This window comes from Schistocerca serialis, chromosome 9 (assembly GCF_023864345.2).
Source record: "Schistocerca serialis cubense isolate TAMUIC-IGC-003099 chromosome 9, iqSchSeri2.2, whole genome shotgun sequence".
Lineage (NCBI taxonomy): Eukaryota > Metazoa > Arthropoda > Insecta > Orthoptera > Acrididae > Schistocerca > Schistocerca serialis.
In genome coordinates, this window is record NC_064646.1 from 436,362,565 (window position 1) to 436,380,902 (window position 18,338).

The following is an 18,338-nucleotide window of genomic DNA, read 5'->3' on the forward strand; positions in this document are numbered from 1 at the left end:
TTCCAGCACGTTCATCCGTCACGTTCCCAGTCCGTTGAAATTTTTCAAACATATCCTTTATTGTATCGCTTTTCGGTCCTTTGGTTACATTAAACCTCCGTTGAAAACTTCGTCTTGTTGCAACAACACTGTGTTCTAGGCGGTGGAATTCCAACACCAGAAAAATCCTCTGTTCTAAGGAATAAACCATGTTGTCTACAGCACACTTGCACGTTGTGAACAGCACACGCTTACAGCAGAAAGACGACGTACAGAATGGCGCACCCACAGACTGCATTGTCTTCTATATCTTTCACATCACTTGCAGCGCCATCTGTTGTTGAAAATTGTAACTACTGTAATTTCGAAAGTTTGTCCGCCTGAATATGTACTGTTGTCCCAAGCATATTGCAACAAACGGTGTATTTCTATCGCTGCTCGTTTAGTTTTTATTGCCGTTTCAAATATACCGGTCATTTTTGAAACACCCTGTATATACTATACCACGAGATCAAGACGCTGCTGTGTTCGGCTATACTTTTTGTTACAAAAGGCCTATTTCGGCGAGATTGTCATCGTTAGGTTATATCAGGTGGTCTTGATGTTCATATGCTGTCGCTGTCTAAGTTGCTGTCACTGCTGTATAAGTTCGCTACTTTGATGTTGATGGAGCTATAGTGGGTGTTAAACTGTAACTGGAGCAGTTATTTCTGAAGTCGTCCAATATTATGAAAGTTTATGTCATAATGATGTTACTTGAAAGCTGCATTGACAGATGAGTCGGCGATGTTATATAGTTACAGGCTGCACAAACATCAAAGGAGCAAACTTATACAGTAGTGACAGCGGCTAAAACAGCGACATCACCTGGACATCAAGACTAGCTCATATAAGCTGACGATAACAGTCTCGCCGAAATAGGCCTATTGTAACAATAATATAATCCAACATAGCAGTGTATTCCTCTCATGGCATAATAAACGATGTCCATATATGACCTATACGATGCAGCGGGTCCAGATGAGTACAAATTACATAACACACGCACACACACACACACACACACACACACACACACACACACACACACACACACACACATATATATATATATATACATATATATATATATATATATATATATATATGTGTACATATATATAATTTAAACAAACTATGTTCCTCCGCCACATTGCCTCCTTTGCCTGCGGATACGGTATGTGAGACTCGTGTCATATGTGTAATTTTGGAGCGTAGGTGAGTGTAACCGGCTACGTGTGTAATTCAGTGTTTGTATCGAATTATGAGGATGATGAGAGAAGGGAGAGGGTGAAACCCGGTGCCGACACATACACTACTGCCCATTAAAATTACTACACCACGAAGATGAAGTGCTACAGACGCGAAATTTAACCGACAGGAAGAAGATGCTGTGATATGCAAATGATTAACTTTTCAGTGCATTCACACAAGATTGGCGCCGGTGGCGACACCTACAACGTGCTGACATGAGGAAAGTTTCCAAACGATTTCTCATACACAAACAGCAGTTGACCGTGTAAGGAGCAGAAATGAGTACCATGACGTTACCGACTTTGATAAAGGTCGGATTGTGGCCTATCGCGATTGCGGTTTATCGTATCGCGACATTGCTGCTCGCATTGGTCGAGATCCAATGACTGTTAGCAGAATATGGAATCGGTGGGTTCAGGAGTGTGATACGGAACGCCGGGCTGGATCCCAGCGGCCCCGTATCACTAGCAGTCGAGATGACAGGTATCTTATCCGCATGGGTGTAACGGATCGTGCAGCCACGTCTCGATCCCTGAGTCAACAGATGGGGACGCTTGCAAGGCAACAACCATCTGTACGAACTGTTCGACGACGTTTACAGCAGCGTGGACTATCAGCTCGGAGACCATGGTTGCGGTTACCCTTGACGCTGCATCACAGACAGGAGCGCCTGCGATGATTTACTCAACGACGAACCTGGGTGCAAGAATGGCAAAACGTCATTTTTTCGGCTGAATCCAGGTTCTGGTTACAGCATCATGATGGTCGCATCCGTGTTTGGCGACATCGCGGTGAACGCACATTGGAAGCGTGTATTCGTCATCGCCATACTGGCGTATCACCCGGCGTGATGGTATGGGGTCACCTCTTGTTCGCATTGACGGCACTTTGAACAGTGGACGTTATATTTCAGATGTGTTACGACCCGTGGCTCTACCGTTCATTGGATCTCTGCGAAACCCTACATTTCAGCAGGATAATGCAGGACCGCATGGTGCAGGTCCTGTACGGGCCTTTCTGGATACAGACAATGTTCGACTGCTGCCCTGGCCAAGACATTCTCCAGATCTCTCACCAATTGAAAACGTCTGGTCAATGGTGGCCGAGCAACTGGCTCGTCACAATACGCCAGTCACTGCTCTTGATGAACTGAACTGTGGTATCGTGTTGAAGTTGCATGGGGAGCTGTACCTGTACACGCCATCCAAGCTCTGTTTGACTCAATAACCAGGTGTATCAAGGCCGTTATTACGGTCTGAGGTGGTTGTTCTGGGTACTGATTTCTCAGGATATATGCACACAAGTTGCGTGAAAATGTAATCACATGTCAGTTCTAGTATAATATATTTGTCCAATGAATACCCGTTTATCATATGCATTTCTTCCTGGTGTAGCAATTTTAATGGCCAGTAGTGTAGTTCCGCTCCTCTCGAATAACACGGAGCGGGCCGCAGAACTCAACGTTCCCATCCAACGGACGAGATCACCTTCAACAGCGACACACAACCTCACTTCGTGAGACACTGCAAGAAGGTTTGGTATTTAAACCAGGATATTGGCGCAATGTCTGGTGATCAGGAACTTCACGCCGCCACCTCTTCCCCCCTTGCTGGACAAACACTGGCGCTGAAAATGTCTGCAGTGGCTGCTTCTTGCCTGTCATTGTACGACTTTCCTTGTTCCAAGGCTCTCCTTCAGGTTGGAATTTACAGAAGACGATGTGTGAATAAATGAGTGAACAATACTCAATCAAACATGTTCCATTGCAGCTGTTATATGTATGGAAATTCCTTTTAAAATCTTTCACGAGTTGTGTGTATTTATTCTAGTAGTACGAGAGATTAAAGAAGCCACGAAGCCGTGCTAACGAAGTTTCTTGAGGCATTTCTATTATTTTAATAGCCAGCAGAACGTGGAATAAACGTGTACATTATGTATAAATAATATAATCAGCTTCAAGCCGACATGCACATCAGTCAGTAGCATGAACTGGAGGCAATACTGTTCCGTATGATCAGTAGATACTACGGAACGAATTATGGAAACCGTGAACACTGACAGAAACTGGTGTGATGGAAGCATGCATGACAAAAAAGGGATAACACTGAAATGCAGCTGCTGTGTTATGGCGCTAGGTAGCACGTGTAGACTCTTGTTACCCTGGTTCTCACAATCCGGAGAAATTTTGACCTCAAAATCAAGAATATAGTACAGACATCATTTTTTTCTTTTCTTTTGTTTCTCTTTGTGAAATGTGCTGTTGAATCATTCCTATCACATGATATAAAGCTGGAAGTATGCTGTACTAAACCAACTTACGTCAAACAGAAACGACTGCCTCCACTGTGAAACTTGCAGTCGTTTTACTACTACTACTACTACTACCAATAATAATAATAATGAGAATAACAAAATAAATAACAAATAAGGTATGGCCATCATGGGAAATTCCGTCTACTGTATGACACTGTACCGAGTCAACACTCACTTCAACCTGAAAGCTTGCACACTCGTCAGCCCACTTGTTTACGGAAGATGCAAAGAATTTCGCTGAGGAGGGACCGGTTCTGTGCACGCCCCTGTCATTAGCATTATGCAGCTCTAATCGTTCCACTTCGCGCGGACGCTGTCGTTAGCTGATGGTTAGTAAACTGGACTCAACCATTACTGCAGTTGTGTGATACAAATTACGATACGTAAATTACTTATTTACTACCTGAAGAGAACTCACTTCGTTGATATTTTCTCCGTTTGTTTTCTGCATTGGAAAAAAATGCAGTTAATCATCTCCTTTGTATAACATTTAACATACTGTAGGCTAATCTTGCCATAGATTGGTGCTTTTGAAGGTGAGTGGTAAGTAAGTGGAAATGAGCGGAATTTCTGACAGGAATACTGACTTTCGTTTTTCGTTTCCGGTTATTACCTTCGCTTCTATGCCACCTTCTTACGAGGGTATATCGGGAACACAGAATGAAATTGAGATCTTCATTGGGAAGTTTACGCTTTCGTCTTGATTCATCATTGCGTTTGCTGCACTTCGTCGTCTCGACAATGCGAGGTTTTCGAGTAGAGCGCGAGTGCGTTTTCAAGCACGAGTGAGAGGCTAGGAGGTAAGAATCGATTACGAAAGTGTGGTGCAATGGGAAGAAAAAGGAATGTAGAGTAAAACACGTTATATAGACTACTGTGACTAATAAGTGAGCTAAGCAGTAGCGGCTCGTGATTATACGTTTTGGATGATCACAAATTTTTTGATTCAGATAAACTTGAAAGCCTGAAACAGGAATTGCTGGTTTAACTACAACTGCCAAACGAGCGAAGATGACCGTCTGCCGCAGTGTGCTACCACTTCGAGACACAGAATGAAACTTGTAGTTGAGTAGTAAGGCGTGCCTGTGCACTCCACAAACCGTGCACATTGTTAATCTAATCTGTATATATTAGAACCATGTGGCAATTCGTCATGCCAGCTGCGCATGCGCAGAAGCCCCTTAAAACGTGCACAGCTGAAGATGTGCTTGCGTCGCTGACGCCAAGTTTCAGAAGGTCTGCATGAGAAAATAGCGGGGTAGATTTAGGGGCCGTATATTTCACAGTACCTCATCTATGTTACGTTTAACAACATTCAGAGAAAAATAACCAATAAATTCGCAAGGTCTCAAAAGTAGTGTGTTCACGTTCTCTTGTGCTCTGACACAGCAACCACCACTGGAGCTAAGTGTCGACAGAAGGCATGAAGCGAAAGTGCGATAAAAGGAGAGCTATTAATTAAAGAATTTAGAGAAAAAGTAGTGTAATGAGAAATTATGAACGAAACGTGTCGGACGAATGATGGCACAAATGTTTCAAGATTAACAATCGCATGCACATGATGAGAAATGGTACTTGCCTGAACCATTATTTGATTTAAGATTCAACAAAATTCATAGGATCTGAAGGCCTGTAAAAAGCACTTGAGGGTGTAAAATAGTGCAAGCTGCTCGAAATTCTTAAAACAATAGAAGTAAGCTACAGGGAAAGACGCACGTTATACAAAATGTATCGCAACAACCCTCATACTCTTCAAGAACTGCCGCACAACATTTCGGATGAGACTGCAGCAATTACAGCAGTCCTGCTTGGATCCGCCTTTAGGAACTTGCTGACAAGGGCCCAAAACTGTCAACAAATGATTGATGGTCACTTTCAACATATGTTATAGTCAGGTTAGTACTGTATTGCCTTTCCTTTGCTATGTTTCTTTGTATCCTGGAACTCTGTTCTCTGGGCGATTTTTATTTGCCTCTCCCTGTACAGTAAGAAGCAGGAGATAATATGAATGAAAAAAAAAAAAGACCAACTGAGAAGTGCCTGGACTATAAAGAGTGTATGACTGAGCGACGCAGTGTTAAGCCTCTACTGTCCAATCTATACATCGAAAAAATAATGATATAAATAAAAGAGAGGTTCAAGAGAAGAACTAAAGTTCTGGGTCAAAGGATATCAATGCTAGGGTTCGCCGAAGACGTAGCTACCCTCAGCGAAAGGAAGAAAAAATCGCAGGACATGGTAAGTGGAACGAATATTCTGGTGAGCATGCAGCATGCATTGAGAGTAAAATGAGGAAACAAATGAGAAGCAACAGATATGAGATTAGCAATAAAATTGTCAGAATTGATTGCCACAAAGTAAATGAAACTAAGGAATTTAGCTACGTTGACAACAACTTGACAGGTGATGGACGAACTAGCGGGTGCATAAAATGCAGACTAGACAGCCAAAGAGAGCATTTTCGGCTATGAAAAACCTACTGGTATCAAACATCGGCCTTAATTTGAGAATAAATTTCTGTGAATTTACGTTTGGAGCGCAGCATTGTATCGTACTGACTCATCGGCTGCACGAAAGCCGGAAAAGAAGAGAATCGACGCGTTTGTGATATGGTGCTGTGTTGAGAATTAGGTGGACTGATGAGATAAGGAATGAGGAGGTTCCCTGCAGAATTGTCGGAGAGAGGAACGTATGGAAAACACTGACAAGAAGAAGGGATCGGATAACGGGACGTTTGCTACGGCGTCACGGAATAGCTTTCATGGTACTACAGGAAGCTGTAGAATGTAAAAACTATAGGGAAAGACAGGGATTGGGATATATCCAAGAAATAATTGAGGATGTAGAATGCAAGTGATCCACTGATATGAAGGATCTAATACAAGACAGGAATTCTTGGTGGGTTGCATCAAACCAGAAATCAGTCAGAAGACTGAGGACTCAAAAATAAATAAAAAACTGATGGTAAGATCAAACTGTTGATGAATCTGACGCAGCCAGTGTTGTAAGTCAACCACGACTGGGAGTGCGGGCGGAACAGTTGTTAATCAAATTTGTCATCTGATGGACAGTGACGTCAACTGCAAGTACTTTTTCTTACTCGCTAAGTAAAACCAAATGCATTGCACGCAAACCAGTCACATTGATGTGACGATCTGCCAAAAGTCTGAATAACCGCCCTTAGCAGTGCGGGAGTGCAGGTAGAGAGAGACTCATGGAGGTTCTGGGAAGCACTGGCAGGGATGTGGGGCCTTGCTGACTACGGTGCCGTGGAAAGACGCGCTAGGTTTCTCAGTTGAGGATCTATGGCACGAACAGACCGCTCGACGTCGTCCCACGGATTCTCGACTGAGTTTAGATCGAAGGGGTTGGCTGGTCAGTAGAGTATGGTGAACGCTCTGGTGCACGTCGAACTAAGCACGTACACTGCAAGCTATTCGACATGTAGCACTGTCCCGCCGGTTGATGCCATCGTGCCAAGGAAAAAGAAATTGCATATGGGGTGGGGAGGGGGGGGGGGTGAACATGCTACCCATAGATGAATACCCCTCCGCCCTGGGCCCTTACGACAACTGTCGTAGTGCACGCCAACGTCCATCTGTACGATGAATACCGTAACTGAACGTCCAATGAGTGGTGGCAGATGAATCACGCCTATATAAGCAACAAGTGTCAGGCGCAGTTGTTAGATCGGTCACTGCTGCTACAATGACAGGTTTCCAAGATTTAAGTGAGTTTGAACATGGTGATATAATCGGCGTTCGAGCGATGGGAGACAGCATCTCTGAGATAGCGATGAAATGGTGACCTTCCCGTACAACCATTTCACCGTGGATATCAGGAATCCGGTAAAACGTCAAATCTCCGTCATCGCTGTTGCCGGAAAAAGATCGAATCGTTCAACGTGACAGAAGTGCAACCCTTCCATAAATTGCTGCAGATTTCAATGCTGGGCCTGCATGCGAACCATTCAACGAAATGTCATCGGTATGGGCTTCCGGAGCCGAAGGCCCACTCGTCTACCCTTGACGACTGCACGACACAAAGCTTTACGTGTCGCCTGCGCACGTCAACACCGACATTGAACTGCTGATGACTGGAAACATGTTTCCTGGTCGAACGAGTCTCGTTTCAAATTGTATCGAGCGGATGGACGTGTACGGGTATGGAGGCAACCTCATGAGTCCATGGATCCTGCATGTCAACAGGGGACTGTTCAAGCTGGCGGAGGCTCTGTAATGATGTAGGGGGTGTGCAGTTGGAGTGATATGGGACCCCTAATACGTCTAGATACAACTTGGACAGGTGACGTACGTAAGCATCCTGTCTGATCACCTGCATCCATTCATGTCGATAGTGCATTCCTACGGACTTGGGCAATTTCAGCAGGACAATGCGACACCTCACACGTCCAGAATTGCCACAGAGTGGCTCCATGATCACTCTTCTAAACACTTCCGCTGGGCATCAAACTCCTGAAACATGAACGTTAATGAGCGTACCTGTCTTGCCTTGAAACGTGCTATTCAGAAGAGATCTCCACACCTAAGTATTCTTACGGATTTATGGACAGGCCTGCAGGATTCATGGTGTCAGTCCCCTCCAACACTACTTAAGACGTTAGTCGAGTTCATGTCACGTTGTGTTGCGGCACTTCTGTCCGCTCGCTGCGACCCTACACGATATTAGGCAGGTGTACCAGTTCCTTTGGGTCTTCAGCGTCTATCCTGTACCGCTAATGTTGACATATGCCGTCTGTGAGTGGTTATAGCACGTGGTGGTCATATTAATGTGACTGGACTGGACCTTGTATTATCTATTGAATTTCAGTGTGTCCGCAGCTCGTGGTCGTGCGGTAGCGTTCTCGCTTCCCACGCCCGGGTTCCCGGGTTCGATTCCCGGCGGGGTCAGGGATTTTCTCTGCCTCGTGATGACTGGGTGTTGTGTGATGTCCTTAACTTAGTTAGGTTTAAGTAGTTCTAAGTTCTAGGGGACTGATGACCATAGATGTTAAGTCCCATAGTGCTCAGAGCAATTTTTGTATTTCAGTGCACAAATACTGTCATCTCTATCAAAAGTTGACAACAGGGGCTTGCGGTTGGTAATAAGCGAACGGTCAAAGCTGTTAAACTTAGCTTGTTCACCTGTATGTAACTTCTTCGCCCCCGACTAAATGCAAATTCTGGTGATCCAGATTACATTTTCGACCGCTAAACGAACATTTTAAGCACGACGAGAGGGGGAGGACTGTTACAAACTGCCGTTCGACTTCCAGTCTGGGTACGGATTGCTTTTGACAGCATGGTACTTACATCGAGCTTCTTGACCTCCTTGGCGAGCTCGAGCATGAGCCTGGTGCCCCTGGTGTTGAGCATGACGGCCTTCTTGAGCTCCTCGTCGAAGCGGATGGTGGCGGCGGCGTGGTAGATGATGGAGACGCGCTCGCACAGCGTCCTGCGGTCGGTCGCCGACAGCCCCAGGTCGGGCGCCGCCACGTCCCCAGCGACGCCCACCACCTTGCGGGCGATCAGGTCCGCTCCGCGCTCCGCCTTCAGCTTGTCGAACAGCTGCAACCAACACATCGATACGGTTCAACCACTGACTGCACCCGAGACAGTTTTAACTGCTTCCTGATCAGAACTCTATAGAGTTGAATAGAATTGTATGACGGAAGTCTCATGTTGATGTTGTCACTCATGGTCGTCCACAGAAATTTATCCAAGAGGGCCCTAGATTCTATTATTAGCCATTTCTTTTATGCAGAATCTATAAAAAGAGTGTAACATATTCCTGGTCAAAACTAAAAGAAAAGTTCCTATAATTGCAAGGGTTCCTGAAAAGAAATGTGTCCGAATTTTTGTGTGGAAATTATTAAGGGGCTCCGGAACGCCCTATACTTGCAATGTTGAAATATCGCTTATAAATTACATCTTTCCTCACAAAGTATTTGAGGTAGGAAGTTGAACTTTTTACAGATTATTTATTGGAATATGGGCTACAACTTAACACAGGGATTTTACAAAATTTTAGTTCAGTTATTAAAGATGATTTTTTTTCTATTGTAATGAAAATTCACAACTTTTTTTGCAATTTTTTATTTATATATTCAAAAATATACAGTTTTTTGGAAAAAGGCTGTGTTAAATTATGCAGAAGGTACTGTGTAACATTTACTGAAAGTTTGAAACAAATATGTTTGGAAGATCCTTAGAAAACATGTAATTAGTATGAGAAAATAAAAGTTTTGGGAATCGAGCGACAAAGATTGGATTAACTTTTTAGTGCATTCCAGGTCCATAGGATGGATTATCTTCATCCTCTGCAAACTCCTCCTCCAGCTTCCTCTTGTTCCTCCTCCTGTTTACTCTTGCTTGTATTTCTAGACTCTTTACAGCCCTGTCTGCAGCCCGAAGGCGTTCCTTGTCTAAAGCAAGCATCGCTCGTTGTTGTGTTCGTAGAGTTTGCTACCATTTTCTTCAGTTGCAGTTACTGCAACACTGTTCCAAAAGGTGGTCATGTATGAACACTTATCACATTTCAGTTGTATTTCACTAGCAAGTCCTACGTGCTTTATTATGGAGAGTTCCAGACCAACTTCACTACAATGAATACATCTTACACAGTTTGAAAAAATTCCTTTGAGAACCGACATATCAAATATTTCATTCGCATCCGATTCGCCCATAAAACATTCATAGTTTTCACTCATTGAACCAAGCTTCTTCTGTGAAGTATTTTCTTTCCCACTTTGACTGCTATGGGCAGGTGTACTTGAGAGGTTAGGTTCACTCATTTGGTTATCGTCTTTATTGTTTACAGTAATAACACATACCTTTGGCTTTCCAACATTTCTCCTTTTCTTAAAAGCATTCAGAGGATTTCTAATAACTTTACTTTTACTCATTATTATACTTCAACAAAACAGAGACTCAAGAAACAGAATTAGTTACGAATATTTTCGAGATAACGACAGAGTAAATAAACATGAAACAATCGACAATCACACCAGCGATATATATTGAACTATCACAGGTTAGCCACAACACATACTTTATCTCACATCACTAAAATGTACCTGATGAACACGGACGTTAATAATAACACCATTTGACAGCAGTTTAACAGCGCCACAGTGGGTCACGCCCATGTAGAACATATTTCAAAAAATTTTTAAAAATAGTTGTAGTCTTCGGAATTGAATAAATTATATATCTACTAAAAGGTAATAGTCTGCATATTCAGAAAACGCAAAAAAGTAAAAATTGAACTTTTCATGATTTTGAGCCTTTCCGGAGCCCCTTAAAACATTTTAAATAAAACAAACTTTTATTAACATTCTACAGCTTTATTCTACATGTCTCATTCATTTCTCACCATAGTCACCCAGGCGACGAACAAAGTTCTCCAAACGGGAGACCAATTTGTTGATACCTTCGCTGTAGAGTGATTGATTTTATCGACGGAGCCACAACCTCCACCACTATCATCACTATCAAAGGGAGGTCCTCGGAGCTACTCTTTAAGTTGATGAAGCAGATGAAAATCGGATGGCGCCAAGCCGGGTCTGTATGGAGGATGACCGATGACAGTGAACCCAGGGCGTCGGATTGTTGCAGCTGTCTCAGCGCACGTGTGTGGTCTGGCATTGTTATGCTGAAGGAGGTGCTATATGCGTGAACTAACTCTTCGAAACCGTGCTTTCAGTTTTCTGAGGGCCTCGCATTACTTTGCAGAGTTTATGGTGGTGCCTTTAGGCATGAATTCGAAGTGTACCACATCTTAAACGTCCCAGAACACTGTGAGCATGACTTTTCCTGCTGGTGACATGGTCTTACAGCTTTTGGCGTCCTCTCTTGCCTTTGGGGTCAAAATGGTGAACCCAGCTTTCATCGCCTATCACAATGTTGTTAAGCAATCCATGACACTCCGCTCAAAACCCCGAAGATATTATTGAAAGGTGACCAGCCTCTTCTGTGTCGTGTCAGGAGTGAGCATTCGAGGCACCCACTGTGCACGCAGCATGCTGTTGCTCACGCACCAACAGAGTTGCATTACGCGCCGCCTTGTCACACTGTACAATTGGAAATTGGAAATTTGTGGTAAGTTCCTGTGGGACCAACCTGCTGAGGTCAGCGGCCCCTGGGCTACCTAACCTAACTTAAACCAACTTACGCTAAGGACAGCACACACACACCAATGCCGAGGGAGGACTCGAACCTCCGACAAGGGAGGAGCGCGAACCGTGACAAGGCGCCTAAGACAGCGCGGGTACCCAGCGCGGCACACTGTACAATTCCGAGTCCTCTAGCGACAGAGGGCTGCAGCCTGCGTCCATGTTGCGGTAAAGCCGACCAAGTAATATGCCTGACGTGTAATACCTCAACCTATATTGGGAACAGGCATTATTTTCCAGCACTCTCTCGTATCTGTCTGGAAAACAATATCTGTTGAGACATGGGCCGTTAAAGGTCAGCACTTGATACTTTGATTTTGCTGACAGACGAGGCAGAATTCACAACAGATGGGATACTAAATTACCGCAATACGCACGTGTGGGCATATGAAAATACTCGAGTAATCATGGAGCTGAGGCATCAGGACCGCTTCAGTATCGATGTTGAAGAGGCGCCGTCTTTAATTAGACTCTATAGATTTGGTAGAGTGTGTGTGCTCAAGCTGCTTCTACTGCGGCTAATGAAACAACAATGTCCTCTCGTCTATTTTGGCCACTGTACGCAAGGGACAAGGCCGACGCAGCAAAGCAGAATTTGTTACTGTACCAAGTTATCGTTATACTGCCTAATTAGGAAAGCTATAGGAGACGTTAAGGATCTTATAATGAGAGTAAAGTCTGCTTTTATCAAAATTTTTATTTACTCTAAAACTGAAGAAGATGAGTCAAAAGATACTTGTCTTTAACAGAATTTCATTTGTGGTTATTAATAAACGAAGGATGCAGCATCTCGTCTCCGGTGCTCATATTGAACGAAATGTGAAAGCAGCGATGGCTCTGAGCGCTATGGGACTCAACTGCTGTGGTTATCAGTCCCCTAGAACTTAGAACTACTTAAACCTAACTAACCTAAGGACATCACACACATCAATGCCCGAGGCAGGATTCGAACCTGCGACCGTAGCAGTCGCATGGTTCCGGACTGCGCGCCTAGAACCGCGAGACCACCGCGGCCGGCCGTGAAAGCAGCGGTTAATAACAAAATAAACATTATGCCTCTCTCGAATATATGACCTTTTCTGCCTGCGTCCTGCTCGTAATTCATTACATTTGAAAACATTTCTATACGTCTTTCATGCATTCACAGTGCCACATTTGCATCTGGATGCCAAAATTGCAACCAATTTTTTTCAGCGTAAATCTGTTCCGCTTTAAAGCATTAGAATTTGTTCCAAGTTTCGCTGACATACGATAATTAAAGCCCGCACTGGATAACTGCGAGTAGCTGCATCTTAATTCTAAGCACCCGGTATATTTCGTAGCAGTTGGTACTTTTAACTCTGACTGTGCTCATTTCCAAATAATTATTGTAAGATGAAATTTCGTTACAATATTAGAAATTTGGGACTGACATAATCCTAAGACCTCACTTGACGATCGCTTCAGTTTTTTTCACCTAAGGCGCTGCAGTCATGGACTGTGCGGCTGGTCCCGGCGGAGGTTCGAGTCCTCCCTCGGGCATGGGTGTGTGTGTTTGTCCTTAGGGTAATTTAGGTTAAGTACTGTGTAAGCTTAGGGACGGATGACCTTAGCAGTTAAGTCCCATAAGATTTTACACACTTTAATCTTTAATCTTTTCACCTAAGCGCTTCCATCTCTCTCTCTCTCTCTCAACTCAAGAAGCGCAGGTAACTACTCTACGTCTTGTCCCCACCACACTTTCTTTCAGGCACTTACATAAACCAGAGGTTATACAGATGGAACAACTTCGGTAAAGGCGGGACATTAAACTCAAAGAAAGGACAAACAAACGCTTCGTCCTGGACGAGTTCCGCTGTTTGCATATTGAGTACTCCTGCCAGTCACGCCATAGAGAAAAGATGTTTACGTGATTTTCACCTCTGACCGCAGATTTATGTTGAGTGACGCTGCCTGTATTTACACGTGGAAAATACGCAGCACGTTATCTGATGCATCTCTTTGATGGTACAGAGAATTTAATAGCATGCTGGCTACAGGCAACAGCAAACAACAGTGCTGCGCCGTGTCCTTCGACAACGCATGTCTATACAAACGAAACACGTGCAGAGGCTACGAAAACAACAGAGACAGCCCTTAATCTGCTGTACAGGAAGACGAACTGGAAAGTTTTCAAGAGGGAAGTCCTCTCTAGAAATACGAGGCGCGTTCAGTAATTAATGCAACACTTTTTTTCTGAAAGGAAGTTGGTTTTATACAGAATTCCAATGCACAATATTATTCTCCACTCATTTGGTTACAAAATCTTGTTTTCCAACATAATCTCCGTTCATCTTTCTGGGAGGGCTTATACACGCGGATCGTACCACTTTGCTGGTCGACGTCCAAGCCAACGTCTTGCTGCGTTAATAATCTCCCCATCATCCACATTCTGCTTTCCGCAGGGTGCATCCTTCATTGGACCAAGCAGATGCAAGGTGGAAGTTGCGAGACCCCGGTTGTGAAGTGACTGAGAAACAGTCCAATGAAGTTCTGAAGACGTTCTGCAAGCGCCTATGAATATCTGCGATGTTTTTTTTTACGAAAGAAAAACAAACAATGTCAGCTCCCCATTTGCAACACACCTCCGTTACAGACGCCATTTTGAATAGTACGTATAGCATCGCCACGTATCGGAACTTCATGAAACGATAGTGACTGAAGTGGAAATATTCCGCAATGTCCCACAACAAATTCCGCATTTTTTCAAACGAAACTGGTCGAGGAAAGAAACAGCACGAGAAATTATAACAAATAGTATAAAACATGTTTCGTTAACACTATCAGCGCAAATCAGCTCGTAGATTTATGCGAGAGTAATAAGGAAAAGTTCCCTGAAGATACCACATGAAGTGCTGAAACATATAAAGAGCAACGAAATATAAATGAATTGTGTTTCGCGTAAGGCGGAAATTTTGGAAGCAAAGAAATTAATAAGATGTACAATATTCAAAAGATAACAGAGTGTATGAAAAACCGTGATTAAAGATTCACTATGATCGAAACAGGCAAGAAGATAAAAGCACAGAGACAACGGAGAAGACCTACCAGTGGACCATTATGGAACCATCTTAGTTTCTCTGATACCGTGTTCTGTTCATTGAGGTAAACTTCAGATCACACGAAGAGCTTATCACACAAAAAGTTTGGAAGTAGACTTGGAAATAAATTATAATCACACTAAAATAAACCTCAATAAACGAGCCGAAAATTGTAAAAATCAACAGCGAAGCCACAGAACCAGTTGACGAGTTTTTTTCCATTTTTGGTTATCAGTCTTCTCATGGGTTTGAAGTGGCCCGTAACGAATTGCTCTCTCTTGTGCCAATCTCTCATCTAAAAGTAGCTCTTACATCCCACGTCCTCAATTATGTACCGGGTTTATTACAATATCTGTATTCCCCTACAGTTTTTAACCGCTACGGCTTCCTCTAGTACCTTAGAAGTTATTCCCTGATGCCTTAACACATGTTGCATCATCTTGTCAGTCTTCTCCACACGTTCCTTTCTTCGTCGGTTCTGAGGAGTGCCTCTTCGTTCCTAATCTTATCACATCTCAAACACTTCGATTCTCTTCTTTTCTGGTTTTCCCACAGTCAATGATTCACTACCATACAACGCTTTGCACCAAATGTACATTCTCAGAATTTCTTCCTCAGATTAAGGCCGATGTTTGATACTTTTTGGCCAAGAATGCCCTCTTAGCTTGTGCCAGTTAACTTTATAAGTCCACCTTGCTTCATCCCTCGTATGTTATTTTGGTTACAAGGTAGCAGAACATCTTAGTTTCGTATATTTCGTGGTCCTCAATTTTGATGTTAAGTTTATCACTAATTTCATTTCCGCTGCTCCCCATTAATTTCCCCTTTCTTCGGTTTACTCTCAGTCCATATTTGCACTCATGCCATTCAACTTTAATCCTTTTCCTGAAGCTTTTCTTTATTTACGTCATTGCATCTGAGGTTGAACAAAGACCGAACACTTCTCTCTTGGTTTTGCATTCTTATTGTACCCTCTTGGCTCTTGTACATATGATACATTATCTATCTTTAGCTATACGTTACACCTATTTTTATGAGAATTTCGAACATCTTGGAGCTTTTCAGACTGTCGAACGCTATTTCTTTGTGGTCTTTGTTTTTCTTAAGTCTTGCTTCGATTTATCAAGCTCGTCAGACCTGCTGTGCCCTTATCTTTCGTCCTGCCAAACTGATCGCCCTCTAACAGAGCCTCGATTTCATTTTCCGTTCTTCTATATGTTATTTGTCTTAAGGACGATGAAAGTCAATGATCGGATAGGTAGCAAGAGGAATGGAGTGCCGTGTGGCTACGGCCTCCCGTCGGGTAGACCGTTCGCCTGGTGCAAGTCTTTCGAATTGACGCCACTTCGGCGACTCCCGTGTCGATTGGGATGAAATGATGATGATAAGGGCAACACAACACCTAGTCCCTGAGCGGAGAAAATCTCCGACCCAGCCGGGAATCGAACCCGGGCCGTTAGGTGTGACATTCCGTCGCGGTGACCACTCAATTGCCAGGAGCGGACAGCAAAAGAAATAAGGAGAAGAGTATAAACGCGGAGCAGTATGTTTTTAGTAATGAAAATAGATCTTTCGAAACTAAGCTTATCGCTTGTCTAGGAAGGAATCTCCTCAGTTACTAGTTGGTGATGAGATGTGGATTTTTAACGCAAAAACCATTCAAAAACTGAGGGTTACACAGCTATCGACATTTTTGGCCCAGAAGCATCAGATTAAAAATTAGGAGAAGAAAAAGGAAGTACACGTTAAATGTAACAAGTCATGTTATGGATCCGGAAGTGTTCTGCATTTGTGGCACTTGTAATACAAATTACACATTAATAATTAAATATTACAAAACAGGTGGTATTAGTTAGGCAACTTTGGCTCAAAAGTGACATTAGGAGTTACTAACATGAGGTCCTCCTCCATGGATTGCCCAGCCGGTGCTGCGTGGAGGACACATCTTGGCTCGCCTGCACCTCACCGTGATTGCACTTCCTAGATGTACTAGGTATCTCCAGCAATGGAGAGACGCGTATTGGGAATTACTACGCCCTCTTTCGACAGCATATGTCTGATATGACTGATGTTGATTCCTATTTTGAGTTTTATTCGTAAATAATAGATTATCTACATATATCAGCAGCATCTTATTAAGAGTGCAACCTTCTTAAAAAATCATACCCCATAGACTGAAATCTATTCTCGACTTCAGTTACTCGTGGTGAGGAAATTACGAATAAAATCGATAAACGGGACAAGTGGAATTTATGAAGCTGGCCAGTTCTCCCAGCAGCCCCACGGTAGCGTCACGTGGACAATTTATGAGCCAATGAATCTCCTCTACGGCTTTCGCCCAGGAGTTGCTGGTTCCGGTCCTATCCCGTCCCACACAACTGCATTCGTGAGTAAGCTGCTTACGAGTGCCGCAGTATGAGGGACTCTTTCAAAATGCGGTACTTTCTCTCCTGGAATCCAGGTCTGTGGTCCGTCGAGAACTGGCGTGGACTTCCCACTGGCGTTCCGGGCAACCTGCTCTTTACCGTCTTCTGTCGACCACCGCGTTCAATTTCAGTGTTCCGTTTGAAACCATTCCCCAACAACGAAAGTGTGGCTGGCTCAAAAATGGTTTAATCTCATGTATTTGCACCTCCGGTATTCAAGAATTACCGTAAAAAACTGGCCAGGTGCGCATAGGAGTCGCGTTTTGAGGGTTCCGCACAAACTCGATTCTGTCTGTAGCATTTCATTCATCCCAAGAATCGATTTTTTCCTGTTCTGGACATTGAAACTTGCAAGATATCGATCCCGGAATATGAAGAAATCGGATAACAAGTGGAAAAAAAATGTTATTCGTGTAAATTAATTAAAAATTAACACGTTTCATAGTTTTCCTTTACTTGTACTGCTAAACTTTCCTTTTTGCCAAATTTCATGATTCTATGTCAACGGTAAGTGCCCTACAAACTTCTCTACGTTTGACGAGTGAGTGTGTGAGTATTAAAATATGTGACATACATGGCCGTATCTTTTGAATGTATTGAGTTAGAAGCTTATATTTATTACTCCGCCAGGAAGCTATAGACTTTAATACGTGGCGTAAATTTCAACTTGGTACGTGTACCCGTTCCTGACAACATGGGATCTTAACAGGCGGACGGAGAGACGGACAGTCGGATAACAAATGACAAAAGAAATATTTTTTTCCATATTACGTAATTACAAATTAACGCCTTGCGGAAGCGTCAATTATTTACACCTCCAAGGGACCGTAGACCATAGCACGTGACATAGATATCAACTTGATACTTCTAACTGGTTCTGAGGAAGAGGGTCTTTAACAATTGGACAGACAGACAGACAGATAACAAAGAAATCCTATGATGATTCCAACTGAAGTACAGAACCCTAGAAATGACCGATTAGATCTTACTGTACATGTTATTACTTCCGATGCATGTTTTTAGTTTGTTTGTTTGGTTGGTTGGTTGATTCGGTTCAGATGGTTCAAATGGCTCTGAGCGCTATGGGACTTAACA

General features: G+C 43.3%; 1 protein-coding gene across 1 annotated transcript in view; it reads right to left on the reverse strand.

Annotated features, from left to right (window-relative positions):
• The window catches only part of LOC126419008 (putative fatty acyl-CoA reductase CG5065), a 251,137-nt gene that overhangs the window by 46,576 nt on the left and 186,223 nt on the right, over nucleotides 1-18,338 (reverse strand). Inside the window, exon 3 of the mRNA XM_050086060.1 lies at nucleotides 8,898-9,152. Coding sequence (XP_049942017.1) covers nucleotides 8,898-9,152 — 255 coding nt within the window. The remainder of the gene's footprint in view (nucleotides 1-8,897; nucleotides 9,153-18,338) is intronic.